The sequence below is a fragment of the Pelobates fuscus genome, chromosome 8 (assembly GCF_036172605.1).
Source record: "Pelobates fuscus isolate aPelFus1 chromosome 8, aPelFus1.pri, whole genome shotgun sequence".
Taxonomy (NCBI): domain Eukaryota; kingdom Metazoa; phylum Chordata; class Amphibia; order Anura; family Pelobatidae; genus Pelobates; species Pelobates fuscus.
In genome coordinates this window covers 120,623,517-120,645,171 of record NC_086324.1, presented here as the reverse complement: position 1 = coordinate 120,645,171, position 21,655 = coordinate 120,623,517, and the positions used below count along the sequence as shown (strand labels likewise).

The following is a 21,655-nucleotide window of genomic DNA, read 5'->3' as shown; positions in this document are numbered from 1 at the left end:
AAGTTTTGTTTTTGTTAAATTCAAGCTATTGTGACACCAGTGAGTGAGTGGTGGCACTGGGCAGGCCCTGAAACGCACAATAGTGAAGGAAACTGACTGCTATTATACTACATTAAAAAAGTTTTTTTTTTGTTTAAATGCAAGCTATTGTGACACCAGTGAGTGAGTGGTGGCACTGGGCAAGTGGGCACAGTATATGCTGTGAGCCTGACACACAGGCTGGCTGGCAGGCAGACAACTGCAATTACATTACACAGAAAAAAAAAAGCAGACTGATGTTCTAGCCCTAAAAAGGGCTTTTTGGCGTGCTGTCCTTACAGCAGAGATCAGATGAGTCCTTCAGGACTGTAGTGGACACTGAATACAGTAACCTAGCTATCAATTTCCCTATCAAATCAGCAGCAGCTACACTGTCCCTAATCTCACTAAGAATGCAGCATCACAATGAATGTAAAATGGATGCTGTCCAGGAGGTGGGAGGGTCTGGGAGGGAGGGTCTGCTGCTGAATGGCTGGAATGTGTCTGCTGACTGTGAGGTACAGGCCAGGGTCAAAGTTTACTCAATGAAGACGAATAGAGGGCGGACCGAACAGCGCATGTGATGTTCGCCAGGAACTATTCGCCAGCAAACAGTTCGGGACATCACTATGTGTAAGCTGTCAAACACTCACAATGGCTACGTGAGAGCCACACAGTCATAACTTCTACACCTGCAGGGCCTCCAAACAGTGCCAGATTAACTTTTAAGAGATTAATCCAATTTTGATAAAACACCGTTTTGGATAGAGTACCCCTTGCAGGCATGCAGCATCCTCCACACGTGCAAACTTATAAGTAGCCTTTCAAACATGTGTTTTTGGGATGCTGATTGTGATGTTGTGCTTCTGTATGTCAACACGTTGTGTTAGAATTAGTAGTTTGTCTTGTATTACCTATTGTACAGTGCTGCAGAATATATTGGTGCTATATACAGGGACGTATTAGCCGCGAGGCAAATAAAGCATTTGCCTTGGGCAGCATTTTCCAGGGGGCGGCAAAAAAAAAAGCCGCCCCAAATGCCCAGGGCAAATGTCTTGTTAGCCTTGCGGCTAACTGACAAGCCGGGCAGGCGGGCGGAGCTGGCGAGGGAGCACTTTCCCCTGAGCTCTCTGCTCAGCTCCCTCTCGCGCTGCAGAGTGATCCCAGGAGCCGGAATATGACGTCTGCGGCGTGCGAGGGAGCTGAGCAGAGCACTCAGGGGAAAGTGCTCCCTCGCAGCAGGGAGATATGGCTGTAGAGAGAGGAGGGGAACCACAGGGTTGTGGTGGGTGGGGGGAGAGGGAGAGGGGGGGGGGGGGGGCCAAACGACAAATTCAGGATGACCAGATCCACCATGTTTTCTGGGAAACATATCACATATTGATGGGCAGCACATCAAAAGGGTAGCTCCTGTAGTATGTAGAATGCAAAAGGTTTGTTAGATTAAACAATTAGGCAATAATGCAGAATATGCATTATACACACTGCAGGGCAGCTCTTTTCATAAATATGAGAAACCTACATATGTCCCTGTAAACATGGTGAAACTGGTCACCCTGGGCATAGGGACTGAGGTGGGTACAGGAAGGGATAGAGGCTGAGCTAGCTGTATTCCTGACATTAAAACCTATTATAGAGCATCACCTCTCTCCTAGATACTACAGATTTTTAAAAGCCCCGATCCCCCAATATGGTCTATGCTAGAAAATTTGTACCTACCGGTAACATTCACTCTAGTCCAGTTATTGTGGGTGCCGGTATCATGACATGCCCCACTTTCACTTTTGTTGATGACATGTTTTTCACTACAGGTCTGGCATGAATTTAAACACAAATTGATCTCTTCCTTGCATATATTGCTGCTAGCTCCACTGCATAATGTGGAGTTTAATTCTCTGGATTCTAAACATTACCTCTTGGAGTGCAAGAAGCATCTCCAGAGTGTCTTACATTTTCTCCTCATTAAATGTAAAACCTTTTCATACTCTACAGGCAATTATCCTCCCACTTAGAGAGCTATTCTAGGATCAAGAATGTTTTACTACCTCAGAAAGGAACCGGCTACAACCAGAGTTGGTCAATGATTTTGGGAAGATGTGCATAGGTGGAAATAAATCCGCTAAGTTTCTTTCATTGTGTTATATGACCTCTCAAGGCTCGATAAGTTGTACTATCGGTTAAATGGGAGTAAGAACTGGGTAAACACCTCTCGCAGGCAGAATGGTCCAATGCCATTTGTATGATTCATGTTTAATTCACTGGGAAACACATCGCAAACTGTTAATGAAATGGTATTTTCAACCTCACTATTTATCAATGTTATTTCCATTTGTGTCCCCGTTCTAACATACATTCTCGTTCTACCTCGAAATTACAAACTTTTGGACCACAGTTCAGACTGTTGCATCAGTGATGGGATTTCCTTTCTACTGCTTCCACAAATGTTTCTCTTTGACGTGTTTCCTTATCCCCAATTAAATATAAACTATTGTCACGCATATATGAATATCGGTAAAATCTAGTGCGGCTCAAGCTTGGAAATCTACCGACCCCCTAATTTGGTTGTTCTAGAGAGAGTTGTCATGAATAAAATTTATGAGGAAATGTCCTATAGACTTCTTGGTTCTCTGCATCAATTCAATAACAGGTGGTCATCTTGGATGGCACCATGTTTCAAAATGTAGTATTTTACATATGCATATTGTGGTATCTTGTTATACCTCATTACTATTAGAGTTTGGCAAAACTGTGCTTCATAACCAAATGGCACCACATGGTTTGTTTCTGTTCCTATATATGTATATATTGTTAAAATTGTAATAAAAATGATACATTGAAAAAAAATTATACAAGGTGCTCATGTTAACGCATTGATAAACCTCAAACACTCAAAAACAAAGGGATTGTATAGTGTAAGAAATACAAAGTTGTATTCCTTACACTATAGTTCCCCTCAACCCCAGCGTGGAAAGGGTTAAAAACAAACAAAAAAACAGACTTATATACCCAATTTCAGTGCTGATCTCCCTTGGCAATGGGTCAACACTCCGCCTTCTCCGCCATCGGTGGTTGCTTCAATGCTTTCCTATGGGGATTTTACTGGTGCTGGATATCCTCATGCAGAGCGTAAGGACATCTAGCAGTAGACGACCAAAAGTCACTTAACCAACAGGAAGTGCCTATTGTAGATTGGCAGATTGTCTGACAGCCACCAGAGGCTTAGTCCTGCAGTGTAATCATTGCAATTTCTCAAAATTTAATGATTTACCGAGCTGAAGTTGTCTAGCTGCCAATAGTTTCCCTTTAACAAAATAAAAAATTTAAAACTATTTCCATTTGCTGGCTCAGAACACTAAAAGACTGATCCATGTTGAAATGTGTTTCCTATTTACTGGTACATACGGCAGGGTGCCAGCGCTGTGCGATTTGTTATTTTTATATATACTGCATAATTTATGTTTTCTCGTCAGCCATTGGTGCTTTATTGTGTTTAATTTATATATGTTTTTATGTTGCCAAACATATTTTTTATTTGTTATGGTATTTAAGGTAATCAGGAAGCAGTTGCTGTTGACAAATTTGCTTTGAATCTAGAAGCCAGCTAAAAAAAAAAATTAGGAGCCTTTTTTTTTTTTTTAACTTTCAAAGCTTTATTTTCAATGACAAAAATACAATTACCGTATTTATCGGCGTATAACACGCACTTTTTTCCCCTGAAAATAGGGGGGGAAATCGTGGGTGCGTGTTATACGCCGATATCCCATAATTACTTACCTGTCCTGAAGCGTGGGCCGGCTTCACAGCTTGCACCGCGGTACAGGAACTTTAATTTCATGTTCCGGTTTCCGGCGGGACTGAAAGGAAGTGTGCACAATAGTGTGCACACTTCCTTTCAGTCCCTCTGGAAACCGGAACATGAAATTAAAGTTCCTGTACCGCGGTGCAAGCTGTGAAGCCGGCCCACGCTTCAGGACAGGTAAGTAATTATGGGAGGGGAAGTACACTATGGGAGGGGAGGGGGGGGGGGAAGTACACTATGGGAGGGGAGGGGGGGGGAAGTACACTATGGGAGGGGGGGAGAATACTATGGGAGGGGAGGGGAGAATGGGAGGGGAGGGGGAGAATACTATGGGAGGGGAGGGGGAGAATACTATGGGAGGGGAGGGGGAAAATACTATGGGAGGGGAGGGGGAAAATACTATGGGAGGGGAGGGGGGGGAGAATACTATGGGAGGGGAGGGGGGGAGAATACTATGGGAGGGGAGGGGGGGAGAATACTATGGGAGGGGAGGGGGGGAGAATACTATGGGAGGGGAGGGGGGAGAATACTATGGGAGGAGAGGGGGGGAGAATACTATGGGAGGGGAGGGGGGGAGAATACTATGGCAGGGGAGGGGGGGAATACTGTGGCAGGGGAGGGGGAGAATACTGTGGCAGGGGAGGGGGAGAATACTATGGCAGGGGAGGGGGAGAATACTATGGGAGGGGAGGGGGGAGAATACTATGGGAGGGGAGGGGGGGAATACTATGGAATGGGGGGGACACTATGGGATGAGGGGGGAACACTATGGGATGAGGGGGGAATACTATGGGATGAGGGGGGGGAATACTATGGGAGGGGGGGAAATTTCCTGGAATTTCTTTCTAAAAATGAGGTGCGTGTTATACGCCGGTGCGTGTTATACGCCGATAAATACGGTATTAAAGGGATAGTCACCAGGATCACTGCAGTTTAATGTAGCCTGTCCCTATAGCCTTTTCAGAGAAAAGTTGGCTACCAAAGTGCTTCCTATCCGTGTGCAGCACCTACATTCAGAGTCTCCATACACTACATGGAGGCGTTCAACGTTCCCCATAGAGATACATTGATTCAATGAATCTCTATGAGGAGATGCTGATTGGTGCATCGTTTTACAGCACATTCACAATAACTTCCCAATACTTGTCTATAGGAAAGCACTGGATTAGCTGAGATCATCAAGTTTGATTAGCTCAGCCACAGATGCTGGGCCAGCACGGCGTGGGGGAAAAAGGCAAGTATGAATACTGTTCCCATAAGATCGGAGAGGGTCTGGTTACCTACAAACACACACAACATGACAGACACTCACAAATTATGTGTTTTAGTTCAATTTTATTTCACCCAGCCTCCCTACCATTGGGAGAGCTGGAGTGGATCGGCTTTCACTGGGTGTGAAGCAACTACTTCGTTTTTTTTCATTGCATTGGATTTTTCTTGTTCGGTAGATAAAACTACCGAACACCAACCACTCCCCTGGCTCATTAACTTCAAAGGAAACCATAGAATTAAGTGCTCTTCCTGTGTGGCATATCTTGTTCACACGAAAGGAGGCAGTGGGACTTGGTTGCCGAGTGTTTGGAACCAAAATCGGACACTCGACTTCCCAAACGCCGGTCAAACTTTGCGAATGCCTGCTTCCCTTCACCGACTAGCCAGGAGAGCGCTATTCGGTAGTTTTGTTCCCACAAACTAGGGGAACAAACGCTACCTATGAGCCAGGGGGTACCGGTGTGGATTTGTTCAGTTTACAGACTTTCCGAAATAGACCGACCGTACAACCTAAACTCATGTAACTATTTCTGGGCAGGAGCATCGTGTGCAGTCAGTCAAACTAAGACCTCCATGAAACTCTTGAACCCCTGATCCGATCTGGGTGATTTTTGAATATGTTGGTCACCAAGATCAGGGCTATCAGGTGACATCACTTTTTGTGGGGTTGCAAGAAAGTTTGGGGTACTTTCTGAGTTTTGTGAAAATGTGTGCTTTTTGGGTTTGGAGATAATTGAATCAAGCACTAAGCTAAATATCAATTATCTCCCAAGTACAGGGGAAGAATTGGATTACTGTTGGACCTGAGAGCCAATGGAACTGTAAAATGTAACTTGTCACTGTCCCCTCTCAGGTCCAGTGGGGAATGCCCCTGGAATGTCAATGGAAACCCTGTATGTTTGTAACGGCATAAAAGCAAGGCAGTTAGCCTGAATAAAGCAGTCCTGTTATACCCTTCATCTCGTCTAGGCTGATGTTTGGGTAACGGTCTACCCTGCTGTGAAGAATCTGCTTGGATGCTGTATTTTGTCTGGAACGTTCGAATCAACACCCGAACTGCGAGCTATAATCACTCAGGCTCCAGCAGTTTTGGAGGAAACAGACGAACGGGTATCTGCAATACCAGCGTTTGTAACACTGGCAGCCAGCTGCTCATACGGTAGGCGGACGGTGAAGGAGCTTTGATCTTCCTGATCTGTTCCCTCACATTCTGCTTAGTAAGGCGGTGGCTAAAATGATCTTCAAATTTCGGCCCTGGCATCACTAAGTGGTGTGTGAGGGAGCAGAACAGGAAGATCACAGCTCCCTCGCCGACCGCCCACAATATGTGATGCTGGCCGCCTCGGAGAGAACGGACTCACAAATCCCAAGAACCAGGAAATTTTTTTGCCATGGCACCCTGATGCCTGAGATTTGTCGAGCCCTAATGTACATAGCGTTTAAATTTACTTGAATTACCCACACACTTTATCTTTAGATTGTAACCTTGTTTTGGCATAGCCCTCTTCACCTATTATTCTTGTATGTCATAGGTATTTTGTTAGATGTAAATGTTTGTGTTGTTTACTTATTATACAGTGCTGCTAGAATATGTTGGTGCTATATTCTTAATTATGCCAGAATCATTAGTACCAAAAATGTATTTAAAGAATTGTTACTGTACTACGTGTCAAATAGCAAAAAACTGCAAGACCATAGGAAACTTCCCTTAATGGAGATTTTAAGGTAAATAGAGCAAGGACAGAGTACGTGTACCAGTTTATAAAAGCTCTGCCTCGCCCTTACATAGTCAAACATTTGCCTCAAGGCTTAAATACATCTGAAGAGTTTCATTAATAACTAAAATGCTATATTTAGAGAACATAGGATTCATACAACCACATGTGTGCCTCCAGAAAATGGAAAAGAAATTGAATAGTAATCCTTTCATTTGAATTCTAAACTTTATTCCCTCCTTTTAACAACCCAAGCTCCGTAAACACTCTGTGTTTCAATTCATATGCGCATAGTGTGTATTCAGTCTCTGACAGCTTTATCCTGGCCTGGAAACTCTGTATCAACTCAATGGAGTGGTGGTATGTAGGTGAGCAGGGAGGTGATTTGTCAAGTACTTTAATGACTGCAGGGTCCTGAAGCACTAATCCATGTTGGCCACGTTATTTATTAAGGGACAGGGACTGCATTCCTTTGGCTGGTGCTCCCGTTGAATCTTTTACTGCAAAAAGAAATATAATCTCTTAGCGTCTTATAGTTCAAAAGTTTCACTGTCAAATGTGGTAGATAAAAAACAAACATTTTACGGTAACACACTCAATAAAAAATGTTAGTCAACAATTAAATAGGAAGAATTCTAAGCATGAGTCCGAGGCATCTTGTCCCAATATGGGCATATCAATTGCACGCCCAAGTAAAATGTCTGTCTCCATAGTGCAGTTATAGTACCTCCCCTAAAGTGAGCTGACACTAAGCGAATGAATGAGGCCCAGACAGGGACAAAACGGATATTTGTAGAGTGGAAAGGCAACTTCATCTTCAGCATTATCCAGAAGGACCAGTAGTGCAGCAGGCACCCAAAAGACCTAAGTCAAATCATTTCAAAACGAGAATATGTACATTTTCCTCTTCATACGTCCTAGTAAAGTATTTAGGATGTTTGTATAGGGAATTTGTGTATATGAATAAACAAAAGTATAAATTAGCCTTGCACTCACTGCTCTGGTGATTTGAATACCTAATTATTGCCTCAAGTCACTTGTAGTAAGCAATGGTAAACAAATACTCACAATCTTTGAATATCTTCCAGCTGTATTGCAAAGTAAGGTGGACATTTCAGTTCACAAATTAACTTGCATCAGGGCTCAAAATGAACTTGCATCAGGGCTCAAAATGAACTTGCATCAGGGCTCAAAATGAACTTGCATCAGGGCTCAAAATGAACTTGCATCAGGGCTCAAAATGAACTTGCATCAGGGCTCAAAATTTCCTCTTGCCACTGGCTAGCAGGAATTCACAACTGGTAAGTGTGCCATACTGGTTACAGTGTCGGGTAACCTTTAAGGCTTGGCTTGTAGTGCCAACTGAACTAGGGCGGTGCTCATCAGCTGAGAATGCTCAGCTGACACTTTGACATATGTATGAGTAAATACAATCCCTCCCCAATCCTGTGGCAGGAAGAAGCAAATATTTAAAAAGACACTAACATTTTTTTTCTTCTTCTTTTTTCTTTGCTGCCTCCTCCCTCTGTTTGCGGATGATTGCTAGTCGGGCTAAGTCAGCTTTTGCCTGGTCTGTTTTTCCAGCTAAATGCATCTTCATGTAACGTTCTTTCGCCTTTTGCTTTTCTATCTCCTCCCTGTCCAAAAAATAAAATTAAGCATACATTATTTAAAATCACAAAAGCCTAGCAAAGATATCAGAATGCAACATTTAGATGTGTTTGTAAAATGTTATTATACATTACAGTGAGTACTCTGCGTTTTAATTTCACTAAATATTTCATCTGACCGGGTAAAAGTGAAAAACTTTATTTTTAAAACCCCCTAACCGATAAGGAGACATACAAAAATAAAAATAAAAAAATAAGTAAATATATAAATTACAGGACTGCAAGTACAGGGAAACTGAATTCATTCATAAACGCAGTTTTATGCAACTCTTTATCAAAACCACAGCATCCAATATTATCACATTCAAGCAGAAATGGTTCCTCCTCAAAATAAAAATGTTTATTAAGATTACAAACAATTTATGATTTTGTATTTACACATTGCATGTCATGTATAGATGGCTCCTGGGACATTTCACGGTTAATTTTGTAATCAGATGCAAATGGATTTGTCTGTACCCAGGCATATTCAGACAACAGGAATTGGCCACTTTACCAAACAAACACAGAAATCAATGACTGATCTTCCAGGATGTATTGGAAGAAGCAGGACAGGCAGGGGCTAACGGAGCACACTCATGGACTGTGGCAAAGAGGGAGCACCCAAAAGGCAGGCATGAATAAATGTACTGCTGAAAAAGAAATGAAATCTGCAAATCTGTGTCGTGTTTGCCCTCTTTATACCGCTGGACTTCAGACAATGAATACCAACTATTACAACTACTCACACCTCTAATACTACAACTCTTACTACAGTTACCGTGCACAATTCAAATTTTAAAAAAAAACTATTTACATTTTTTTTTTTTAACAATCATGATCCCTGACAGTGTGTGAGCTGTTAAATGAAGTAGCACCAATAAGTATTGAGGTGTATTGGTCAGAATGATGATATAACATAGCAGGAACTTAACTTTAGTAAATGTTTCCCTGAATCTTTTAGTTCAGCTTTCACTGCAATTCATTGTTCAATTAATAAACCCTACAGTGAAGCAACCAATACCAAAGAAAAAGGTACTGGATAGAAAGAATCTGTAAGAATTACCGTAAGTCTTACAAATAAACCTGGATCAATTCAATGAGAAGGGACAAAAAACAAACAAAAAACACCACAACAAAAAGAGAGAGACATACATATATAATAAAGCCACATACAGACAAAGTAGGGGTTATTGAAATACCCCTAAAAATACAAACCGAATAACACTGTGCTGCTGGCCTAGTACCTTTCTGCTCAAAGCAGGGTTAAATTCAAATGCACAAGGTTAAAAAAAAAAAAAAAAAAATAAATCAAAGAAGAGCAACTAGATACTAAATGTGCACACACAGTGCTGCATACAACATATTGAAGGACTAAAAAAACCTTTTGGGTTTTCCCTTTATCAATACTAGAAATGCACTGATAAAGGAAAAACATGGAACATTTGTTGTTTAGTCCTTTAATGAATTGTATACAGCACTGTGTGTGCACATTTTGCATCTAGTTGCGCTTGAGTTTTTTATCATACACGTGTATAGAATTATTGAATTCTGGTGTTTCAATCTGACCCATTGCCATACGTGTATAAAATCAAGCATCCAGCCACGCAGTATGCATTTACAAACATTTGTGGAAAAAAAAAAAAGAGGTAATTCTGACATTCTGAAGAGCCAAGATGTACTGTGACGGGATGCCACCTTTGCAATAAGTCAGTTTGTGAAATGTCATCCCTACTAGATATTCCACAGTTAGCTGTAAGTGGTATTCTTGGAAAGTGAAAATGTTTAGGAAGAGCAGCTACTCAGCCACGAAGTGGAAGACCATGCAAAGTCACAGAGCGGGGTCACCTAATGCGGAGGTGCATGGTGCGTAAAAGTGGTCAACGCTTTGCTAATTCCATAGCTGAAGAATTCCAAACTTTCACTAGCATTAATATCAACACAAAAAAACTGTGCGGCTGGAGCTTAATGGAACACCTGGATGAACTGGGACGGAGATTGCGAGACAGGCCTTCTCGTCTAACATCAGTGCCTGAGCTAACAAATGCTCTACTGTGTAAATAGGCAAAAATTCCAACAGAAACCCTACAATATCTTATGGAAAGTCTTCCCACAAGAGTGGAAGCGGTCATAAAAGTCCCCGTTGGTGTGATGGACAGGTGTCCCAACACTTTGGTCTCAATAGATCGATTAAGAAAAAAAAAAAAAAAAGCTGGCATTAAAGAGTACCTTTTGTATGTTTAAATATTACCTTTCTCTTCTAGATAGTTCTTTAGGTAATTCCACATCAACCTGGGTGACCTTCTTGGCAGTTTGTGCTGCTCGGTTAGGATTTTCTATATCGATCAGACCTTCTACTCCTTTGCGCTTTTGCTGGAACAAAAACCAAATATTTTGTAAAACTAGCCATTCAAAATAAAGTGTGTGACAAAAATTAATTATGCAGTGATAAGCGGGTACAGAGGATACATTATAAAATTAGACATGCCGGTACAGTACAAGGAGCAAGTTTTATGTGAATAGCTTGGCAAGAATGCTCAAACGCTAACCTCTGTGGGAGACAATGGAGAATGAATGAAAAGAAGAAAAAAAAAAAAAAAATTAAATCATATGGATGACTGAATAACTTGAAGGGCATCATTGAAACTACAGATTATTTTGTGAACAAAAAAACAATTCATAATGGACTAGGAGTTGATATAACAATTTCAGTCAGGTAGGAAATGGTGTTCTATAACTTAAAATTAAAGAGAAACCACTGCCCAGAGGCAAAACAAAAATCACTGTTTAGTAGATATACCCCCAATAAAAAATGAATGTGTTTAATTTAGCATTTTGTCATAGGAGGGTTAATCTAAAAACAGCAAGTATAGAAGGTTTCATTCAGTGTCAGGAGCTTGCAGCAGCAGGTGTCCCGCATGAGCCAGCAAAGTTTTTAAAATGCAGTTAAAGAGACACTCCACTAACTAAATTCAATAAAATAAATAAATAAATAAATAAATCTATAAATAATCACAATTTAGTAGATGTATCCCAATGAAAAACATGCATGCATTTAATTAATGCATTTTTTAATTGTGGAATATCTAAAATCTCTTATCTGAAGGATTTTCAAGCCCCACCCTTCTTCCTCAGTGTAGCTCAATGAGAAGTCTTTGCAACACAGGTGCTGTGCGCAATTGCCTGACTCCAGAGTTTAGTGGTCTCATTGATAGCCAGGGCGGTTAATTTAAAATAGTGTCAATTTCTACTAAAATCTGCACTTTTTGTAAAATAAATTAATAAAAACATAGACACACTATTCACATAAAGAACTGCAGCAAGCTTTGGTGATGTGGAGTGTCTCATTAAGCAATGGTGGGGGTGTTGAACGGGAATTCTATAAGGAAGAGGTAATGTTGCTTAGTCCCTTGTTTTTAATTTAAAGGGAAACTCCAGTGCCAGGAAAACAATCCGCGCATGCGCATTAGAGCTCTCCATAGGAAAGCATTGAAAATGCTTTTCAATGCTTTCCTATGGAGAATTGAGAGACGCTGGAGGTCCTCACACAGCGTGAGGACGTCCAGCGACGCTCTAGCACAGGTTTTCTGTGCTATAATTCAGGAAGTGCCCTCTAGTGGCTGTCTACTAGACAGCCACTAGAGGTGGAGTTAACCCTGCAAGGTAATTATTGCAGCTTATAAAAAAAAACTGCAATAATTACACTTGCAGGGTTAAGCGTAGTGGGAGTTGGCACCCAGACCACTCCAATGGGCAGAAGTGGTCTGGGTGCCTACAGTGTCCCTTTATTGTCACGCACGTTACTTAATATTATATTTTAAAATGTCACAATAAATTATCTATTTTTATAACAAATTGTGATTTATTATATGATATACATTTCACTTAGAACGATAACGATCTTTGGGATCTGAGAATTGAAAATCGTGGGCAATTCTCATCTGTTTACAATTATTATCCCATAAATATCCCCACAGATCAGAAGAAAAGCCAGGAAATTCCAGATTCTTTCTGGCATATGCAAGAGGTCATTGTGGACCTAGGTGATGCTGGATTCCTACAGACGCAAGGAGAGTAAATCAGGGTGTCATACAGTATAACCGCAATTAAAAATGGGTGATCATGTACCTTGGGTGGAGTTGCTGATATCTTACCTGGGTTCCGGGCCCACTACCTTGTCTTAACAGTAGCAGGAAGCTGAAGGCTGCAAAAGCAGCTCCTAGCATAATCCAGGTAAGAAATCAAACTGTTCTAAAATGGTTTAACGATTAGGAGGGGTGCCCCGGGGCACTCCTGGCACCATATTATTAGACTCCAAACATATATTTACATGATTTATGTTAATCTCCCTTTACATACCAGATATATTCATGCACTATGAAGTTATATGTACAACATACATTACAAGTATTGTTAGTATAAGGTGATACCTGATAATCTTCATCATCTTCATCATCACTTTCGTCTGAACTCTGGTCCTTTTTTGGCTTGGTGGGGTCGCCGCCAGCAGCACCACCGCCACCTTCCTCCAATTCTGCTTCCTGAGAATTAGAGAGAGAAAGAACTATTGACTATACTACAGGACTGACTACCAAGGGTCCATATAAATGAGGTGGGAAACATAGGACCTAAAATTAGAGTGTGAATAGACACAGAATAGGAAAGGATGTATGTGTGCTACAAAAAGCAGTGTTCATTAGAGATAAACAAACTAGGTAAATAATATAAGGGAATGAAGCGCTATTACATGTGAATAATGCATTAAAATATGATTTTAAATAACAAAAACATATTGTACACACCTGTGCCCTTTCATGTTCTGCTTTAATCTGGGCATCAATCTCCTCTGGACTAGTGTATTGCCTCACACGACCTTTATGGCCTCCTTTTCTACCTGCGTAAAATAAAGACATGTGGTGTTTGATTTAGGATGGACTGCATTTTTAAAGTAAATTTAAAGTTTACATGGGCAACGCCTTTGTGTTTTTTCATTTCATTATTTATGTAATATTGCATGTATAAAGATTTCAAACAATATAAACAATGCTGGAAAAATTATGTGATATATACACATATTTCGATCATTGGAAGATTAATTTAATGCATGGCTTTTATACTGGTAAGTATTTGGCATTGTCCTATTAGTGCTTCAGAGAAGTGATGTTTTATCATTGAGAGGCTTGCATTTAGCACTTCAGTTTTCAGTTTTGTAGTTTAGCTGAATTGTATTAACAAAAATCTCTGGTAAATGAGCAGCCATTTTATTAGGGATGATGGAAATTGTGATTTAATAACAATATAAAAATAATTAAAATGTACCTGTGGTATTAGAATTCAGTTCCATTAATTGGGATAAATAGGCAGGTTGAAGAAGCAATAAATACTTTACAAAGATTCCATGAAATTGGAAAGCCCTTAATGAGAACAGAAACCACTCCCTTTTGATGGATTATATCCTAGAAAGTGTACTGCCAGTGATGCACAATGCAAGGCTCTCCCATCTATTGTAAAAAATAATCTTGGCAGGGATACGGTGCAACTTGTGGTACAGACATGTTCTCACATGTACAGCCAGGTCACCCTGAATTTTAGCAAGTTTCCAAGCCATTTATTTTCTTTAGAAACACCAGAATCCCTACACTTTATATGGAATCTTAACCTTTTCAATTTCTTTTTTTATTTAAACAGACATTGATATGCTGAGAATGTAACAGTGCTTCTGATTTAGACATGTTGGGTATTTCTATAGATTTTCATTAAATGTTGCAGTTGAAAACAAACCAAGCATAATAAATCAGTAATCTCAGATCCACGAAACCTCCTCGGAGCTACTCATTTTCCAGCCTGACCTTTCCTGCCGATCGCTCAATCTATGGCGGTTCTACCCGGTCCACACCACCATTTTGCTTTCTACCATAAAAGTAGTTAAGAAAGTATATTTTGAAGCTTGAACAACTTATATAGCTTTATATTTATGCAGATTCTGCATATAACGTGGACACTTAATTAGTACTTGTAGATAAATGAGAAATATCAATATTAAAAAGTGTATGTAAAATCCAGCTCCTGGCAGTCAAAAGAACTGGTAGCTAGCTACATGTTAATTATCTTGTGGAATCAAACATAAATCAAAATAACAACCTAAATGATTTATCAAAGTATTAAGAAATATTCTTCATAAATTACATACATAAAAACATTTAACCACTTTACAAACCTGTTCCCACAAATGAGCTTGTCACTATATCTATCCATCTCTCTCATTTAGTGCGCTCCTTACAAAAGCTTACAGAAATATAGTCATGAATAAGCACGCAAATAAAAATACTACTAGACTTATATAAGCAAGTGGGAAAACCATTTAAAGACTTTGAAATTACAGTGTTTCCTAGTCAAATCCATCTTTTGCTTATACTGGATTTGATAACATGTTTATTGTGACAATGTTTCAGCCACACATGTTACTGATGCCAGACCTACATATATGTGTGTTCACATGGCAGTTCCATATGGGAAGCATGGCAGGTACAGCTATAGCGTTGCTAGTATCACAGGATACAGATATAGCTTTGCTAGTATCACAGGATACAGATATAGCTTTGCTAGTATCCAGAGCTGCACAGGTACACCTGACATCCATATGCTGAGCAATCATTTATTGCTAGTTACATTGTTACAGAGGATAAAAAGAGTCACGTGTCCATCAAGTTCAGCTTTTCTCACATTTATTTTTGCAGTTGATCCAAAATAAATGACAAAAACACCGTTTGAGGCGCTTTCCAATTTTGCAACAAACAATGAAAAAAAAATTATTCTTGACACCAAAATGGCAGAAAGCATTTATCCATTTATCATTGGATCAAGAAGCGGTGACCCAGTGATATCTCTCTGGATGTAGGTCACCAGGGCTGCACATGATCCCCAGTTCGCCTGCTGGCTGGCTGGCTGAGCATGACTGGGAGAGGAGTCCACAGACAGCTGTCTATGGCTGGGATCCTGCGTTACATTAATCGTACTGGAAGCAGCTCTCAGTACGGCTAACATGTAATACAGTATACGTAATAAATGTAATATATATATAATATAGTTAATAAATGTAATATATATGTAATACAGTATATGTAATATAATATATGTAATAGCGTATGGTTAATAATTGTAAAATATATATATATATATATATATATATATATATATAATACAGTGTATATAATCCCAGCTCCCGGTACCGGCACTCTGCCTCCACCAGCCATCATCCCATGTGCGGTCGGTCGGTCAGTGTGCCGGTTCTACCGATACAGCCGGCCGGTGAATGTCCCCCCCACATGCCGATCGGCCCCCCCGGTCCCCCGTTACCTCCTTTCGGCATGATCCCCCCGCTGTGTCTGGCGATCCCCCGCCTTGGCGAGCACGCGGCTCCGGACTCTGTCTCGCCTGATCTCCGGCACTAACCGATAGCGGGTGCAGCTAGCCGAGATAGCAGGCGGCAGACCGGCTCCGGGGCGCGGTGTCCCGGATAATACTGGGCTGGAGAGCAGACAGGATCTGAGCTCGGCGCTCTTTGTTTTCCCGGCAGGCACTGCGGTGGGCAGCTAAAACTGACGCAACGTGGGCCGCCTCGGCGATGGCTCTCAGTCCCAGCCTCAGGCTGCCTCCGCTCAATAGGCAGGCCCAGGGTGCAGCGCGGTAACCGTAATGGCGTCATTTCACAGCGACCGGAAACCCAGTGAGAGGCTAGGCCGCGTGGTGACGTCATAAGTGCGCGCGCCCAGAGGCGGCAGTAGCGGGTCTGAAGCCAGAGTGTATACAGTCTGCTGTTTGCAGTGAGTCTCGCAGAGGGTCCCGGGACAGGGCGGCAGCGAGGCAGCGAGGGCGACCCCCCATCTCGGCTCAGTTACTGATTATTAACTCACGGCCGGATAGCGGACAACATGCCCAAAGTTAAACGGAGTAAGAAATCTCCACCGGACGGCTGGGAGCTGATCGAGCCCACCCTGGATGAGCTGGACCAGAAAATGAGGGAAGGTGAGCAACATGCTGCACACTGACTCCCACACAGCATTGTGGGACATGTAGTCAGCAGCACCTGGAGTGCCTGCACCTAGAGCATTGTTCAATGGGATTGTAACGAATCAAAGTCCAAATGGCAAAATCTGAGGTTACAATTACCCAAACTGTGATAATAGAGGGGTGGGGGATTTTTATTTTTCCTCCCAAGTCAGCTATTTTTGCTCAGATTGCCATTTGGATTTCAGTTCACTAGAACCAAGAGTTTAGTAAATCATTTTAGCTCGGTAATGTCTGAATGGTTAAAAATAGGCGAATATAGCAACATTTGTTTAACCCCTTAAGGACCAAACTTCTGGAATAAAAGGGAAACATGACATGTCACGTGTCCTTAAGGGGTTAAAAACACACATTTGCAATACTCTTCTTTACCAAAATAAGTCTAGTTTAAAGGGATACTGTAGGCACCAAAATAACTTTAGCTTAAGGAAGCAGTTTTGGTGTATAGATCATGTCCTTGCATGATCTCGATGCTAAATCAAACCATTTTTTTTTTCATGCAGGCTGTGTCCGTCACAGCCAGTAGAGGTGCAGTTAGGGCTGCATAAACCAAAGCAAACGTTATTTTTCACTCCTAAATGGCCGAGAACAAGAGCTAAAACTGATTTAAGCTAAAGCTGTTTTGATGCCTTTCTTGTCACTTTAAATTTGTATAAAACTGTCAGTGCTTAAAATTACAATATTTTAGAAATAACTCAAATGGGAAATTGTATACACTATGGTGTCAGGCATACAAACATGTATTTCTGACACTATAGATGTAAAAGTAATGTTTAGGTTCCCGCTCCAGTTGGAGGAGTAAATGCTGAGTTTACTCACCTGATTTCCACCACTGCGTCTTTATTGCTGTGATTGTCCTGTCCTCCTTGGCTGAGATCGTTAAATTTGATCTGGTGACTATATAACCATAGTGTCCCTCTAAGTGGTTAGCTGGTTTTCTTTGGGGAAACTAATTAGATAGCTCTATATAACAATCTCTATCTCACAAACCAAGAAAGTTTATAGTGGGGGATAAATGACTGAAAATACCTTATACCTGAAGTCAGTGGATAGTAAATACAGATCTGCACACATCAGTCAAGCATTAGACCTGCTTTTCCCACAGAAAATAGATTCTTGATTGGCATATGCAAATGAGTTCAGCAAAGAACCATTTTTATATTTTTTTTGCCTCATATTTTATTTTAAACATGGATTCCTTGGTATGTCTGCTGAAACACAACTTAGGCAGAGGTGCAAAACCAGTGAACCCCTTATGGACACTGATCTACCTATTTTGTGTATTGATATTTGTGATAATATGCTATTGTTTTCCTCTTTGGGTTGCTTAGCTTTTGTATTATTATTTTCGCCATGCCACTATAACCAGTCAAGCAGTTTTACACTTAGCTGGGTCACTAGGTCCAAGCCTCCTTTCAAATCTACATAAAGTGTAACTTCTTATTTGGATGGTATTCGGTGGTTGAGAGATTATGCTCTCTTGCCCATTAAATTCTGACCAAACACATTTGGAAGTAGGATATCTGAAGAATATGCTGGATCAGAGGTGCATTGGGGATAAGAATCAAAGTATACATTTGTGGTTATTACTTTTACAGTGGAACCTCGGAATTTGAACTTAATTAGTTCTGATTTGTTAGAGAACCAAATCAACATTTCCCATAAGAATTAATGTAAATTTGATTAATCTGTTCCAGCCCCCTAAAATTACAGCATTTTAACAAAATATTATAGTATAATAATGCCTTGCGTGCATAAAAAGCATAGGAAAACACAATGTACAGTAAATGTAACTTCACTTTACCTGTAATGAGAGTTGATGGCGTAAGAAGAGATATATTATTGTATGAATGGGGATACGCAACTGTTCTTCTGGCTTTTAAAATGTGTCTAATTGAACATGTTTGTGGCATGATTTGTTCGGGTACCGAAGATCGTTCGCGTCCTAAGACATTTTTTACTCATAATGTTTGTTCGACTTCCGAATTGTTCGAGAATGGGACTGTTCGACTTCCGAGGTTCCACTGTATTAAGGTTCTCTATGGAGAATTGTCCTTGCAGCTTCAGTAGTAAAGGCCAATGAATCAAAAATTTTAGGCAATATCAAGATGGCAATTGACTTTCTCTGTGGTATCAGAAACAAGTCTGAGATTAGCAACTCGATCTGTGTGTAGGTATTAAAGGAACACTTTAGTTTTGGGAATAGAGAGCTGTATTACTAACACACAAAGTGTTCCTCTGTCCCCGTCCCCCCCCCTCTTCAAACTGGCTTAGAATTGTTTTGGGACCTCATTGAAGGGTCTCACTGATCACAACCACCACTCTGATAACGTGGATATGGTAAATTAATCTGTCTTTTAAAACTTATATCTCACTGCTATGCATTTTTTTTGTCTCTATTCTGTTACAGCTGAAACTGAACCTCATGAAGGAAAGCGTAAAGTGGAATCATTGTGGCCTATTTTCCGAATTCATCATCAGAAAACGCGCTACATATTTGACCTTTTCTATAAAAGGAAGGCCATTAGCAGAGGTTTGTTTTCGTTCCCAAATCCAATCTTGCATACAGTTTAATATCTGGAATTCTTAATATAAAATTTAGGAACTGTAGAGCATTAACTCAAGCTTCAAAATTAGATTTTTGTTCTAGCAAACAGAATACCAATGCTACAAAATAGTTTTGGCTCATTAATTTTTGTAATGAAAGCAGCAGTATAATTGTTTGCTGAGATGGGATTCAGGTTTGGAATTATTTATTTATTTTTTCTTTGTAGTTGGTAGCACATTTCACCCAGAAAACATGTAGGTGGTAACCTAATGTATAAAAAGTCGTGTATTGCAAAATCCCAAAAATGTTTAAATATTACCATACCATTATAGTACTTTGTGCTATGTAATATTTACTTTTGCATATTCTGTTACCCAGGACAAAAACACTGTTATTCAGAATAGCTTCTTTACACTTAATAGATAACCAATTAATCTTAAGAAAATATTTATTACTTCCAGAAACCACTGATTGTATTTTGTAAATGGAATAAATGTTTGTTCCTGTAGTACATTGTTTTCGATTTATTAGCTGTGTAATGGGATAACTCAGCTGGAAAATGCCCAAACGGCAGCTAAATAATGAACTTGGAGAACATTTTTAACCCCTTAAGGACCAAACTTCTGGAATAAAAGGGAATCATGACATGACATGCCATGTGTCCTTAAGGGGTTAAAGGAACACTCCTTACTTTTAATTTGACTGAAGTTGTAATGGCGTTTGGAGGTAATGGATGTTGTTCTCTTATGGTATTAGAACAGTTTAACCCCAAAGTGCTTTACAGTGCCTGTCCTGCTGGACCCTCTGCCTCATGCTGCAGAAGCATCAGTGAGACGTCCGTGATGGGCTGAGAGCATTGTGTAAGATTCCAACTCAGGTGCTTTAACAACTTAATTGAAATTAAGTAGTTCTGGTGACCAGATTGATCCTTTTTTAAAGCGGCTGCTTCATAATTAATTACGGTTGCTGTTTGCTATAAAGAATTGTTAACGATCAGTGATTTTTTTTTTTTGCAGAATTGTATGATTACTGTATCAGAGAAGGATATGCTGATAAAAACCTAATTGCAAAGTGGAAGAAACAAGGATATGAAAACTTGTGCTGCTTGCGTTGTATACAGACACGAGACACCAACTTTGGAACAAACTGTATTTGCCGGGTGCCGAAGAGCAAGCTGGAAGTGGTAAATATTAAACACTTTTTATTTAACTGTTTAACTTATTGAACAATTGAATCTCTTTGAGGGTTTGTTCTGTGTTTTTACCTTTTGGTTCTCACAAAGCTTATTTTATCTTGAACAAAATAAAAAAATAAATCTGTAAGCTACTGCAAGGTCAGTTATGTAATTTAAGCCATTTTAGGATTTTTTTTTTTTAATCAGATGAACATACTAAGCAGTTGTTATAGATCATAGCCACCTGTTAACTGCAAGTGTCTGGACTGTCTATGCAGACTGTGGCTGCAGAGACTGCATGAGGGGCTCCCTTGCACTCAAGAGATGTGATATAACTTCCTCCTGGTTGTGAATGACAGGATTATTCACTAAAGTGAGATTTTTAAAGTAAATTTCAGGTCAAACTAGCCTAACTTAAAAATTATCTATTTCAACAATGCTTTCATTTTGGCTACCCTAGTTTAGGAAAGTGTCTCTATTGCTCTTTGTGCTGCGATGTAAAACAGAGAAAACTGCAACGCTTACATTGCACTAAGTCTGCCTCCAGTGGCTGTCTACTAGATATCCACTAGAGGGCTTTCTGGATTGAAACGGACCTTTGGTCTTGTATCTGATGCTGGGCGTCCTCACGCTCTGCATGAGGAATTCCAGCGTCTGATTCAATGCGTGCGTTGCATCTGCCGCGCATGTGCATCGTCACTCCCTTATTGTGGGACAAAGATGGGGGCGGAGTGTCGACTCTGCGCCGAGGGACATCAGTGCGGGGATAGGGCAAGTTAAGGGTTTTTAACTTTTTTTTTTCTTTTTTTCACCCGAGGGAGGGTGGAGCTATAGTGCCAGTAATACGGCTTTGTATTCTTGGCAATATAGTCTCCTTTTGAATTTGAAATTCACTAAGTAACTGTGTAGGAGAGCCCTAAAGATGGCCCACTGTATGGCTATTATGCAGAGCTTGCTTGATTTTATAACCTTTTAAGATCGCAGCTTTGCCTTTTATATTGGTCTGTCTCTTCCTCAAAATGTTCAGTGTTGCAGCATTTGTTGGTGCTTTTTAAATGCCGTAATAAAAATGTTTGGCAATGTTTCATCACTTGTTTATGCCTATGTTTACTTCAGAAATTAGGTGCATTTATAAGAAACACATACTTTAGTTGAGGCTCATGTAGGTGTTCATGAAAGTATATTTGAGTTTTTATTTATTTAAACATATATATATATTTTTTTTTTTTGCAGGGGAGGATTATTGAATGCACACACTGTGGCTGTAGAGGGTGCTCTGGATAAAAACTTTTAACACTGAAGAGGGGCTGCATGGTTTTCAGAAGATAAATCTGTTCTATTTCTTTTCTTAATGTATATCTGTATTGTGTGTAATAAATATTGCTTTTATTGCTCATCTGCTGTATTGATGTT

At 40.3% G+C, this 21,655-nt stretch overlaps 2 protein-coding genes across 2 annotated transcripts; one reads left to right on the top strand and one right to left on the bottom strand.

Annotated features, from left to right (window-relative positions):
• Positions 1-7,013: 7,013 nt before the first annotated feature.
• PDAP1 (PDGFA associated protein 1) lies at positions 7,014-16,148 on the bottom strand. Its single transcript, XM_063430260.1, has 6 exons — positions 15,810-16,148; positions 13,256-13,347; positions 12,884-12,994; positions 10,705-10,826; positions 8,290-8,441; positions 7,014-7,304 (listed from the first exon to the last, which is right to left on the bottom strand). Exons 1-6 carry the CDS (start codon positions 15,820-15,822, stop codon positions 7,246-7,248), a joined length of 549 nt encoding a protein of 182 aa, XP_063286330.1. The 5' UTR covers positions 15,823-16,148; the 3' UTR covers positions 7,014-7,245.
• A 53-nt stretch (positions 16,149-16,201) lies between these two features.
• On the top strand, positions 16,202-21,636 carry BUD31 (BUD31 homolog). The gene is made up of 4 exons (XM_063430261.1): positions 16,202-16,478; positions 18,931-19,053; positions 20,085-20,251; positions 21,476-21,636. The coding sequence occupies exons 1-4, from the start codon at positions 16,385-16,387 to the stop codon at positions 21,524-21,526; spliced, it is 435 nt and encodes a 144-aa protein (XP_063286331.1). The 5' UTR covers positions 16,202-16,384; the 3' UTR covers positions 21,527-21,636.
• The last annotated feature ends 19 nt before the right edge of the window (positions 21,637-21,655 follow it).

Bases quoted from the DNA above. Each gene is read 5' to 3' on its own strand.
- PDAP1 (XM_063430260.1), bottom strand. The intron at 12,995-13,255 runs GTGTGTACAATA...TCTAATTCTCAG, and splicing joins CAGAACATGAAAGGGCACAG to GAAGCAGAATTGGAGGAAGG. The intron at 8,442-10,704 runs GTAATATTTAAA...TTTTTTGGACAG, and splicing joins GAACTATCTAGAAGAGAAAG to GGAGGAGATAGAAAAGCAAA.
- BUD31 (XM_063430261.1), top strand. From the start codon at position 16,385: ATGCCCAAAGTTAAACGGAGTAAGAAATCTCCACCGGACGGCTGGGAG. The intron at 16,479-18,930 runs GTGAGCAACATG...ATTCTGTTACAG, and splicing joins GGACCAGAAAATGAGGGAAG to CTGAAACTGAACCTCATGAA. The intron at 19,054-20,084 runs GTTTGTTTTCGT...TTTTTTTTGCAG, and splicing joins AAGGAAGGCCATTAGCAGAG to AATTGTATGATTACTGTATC.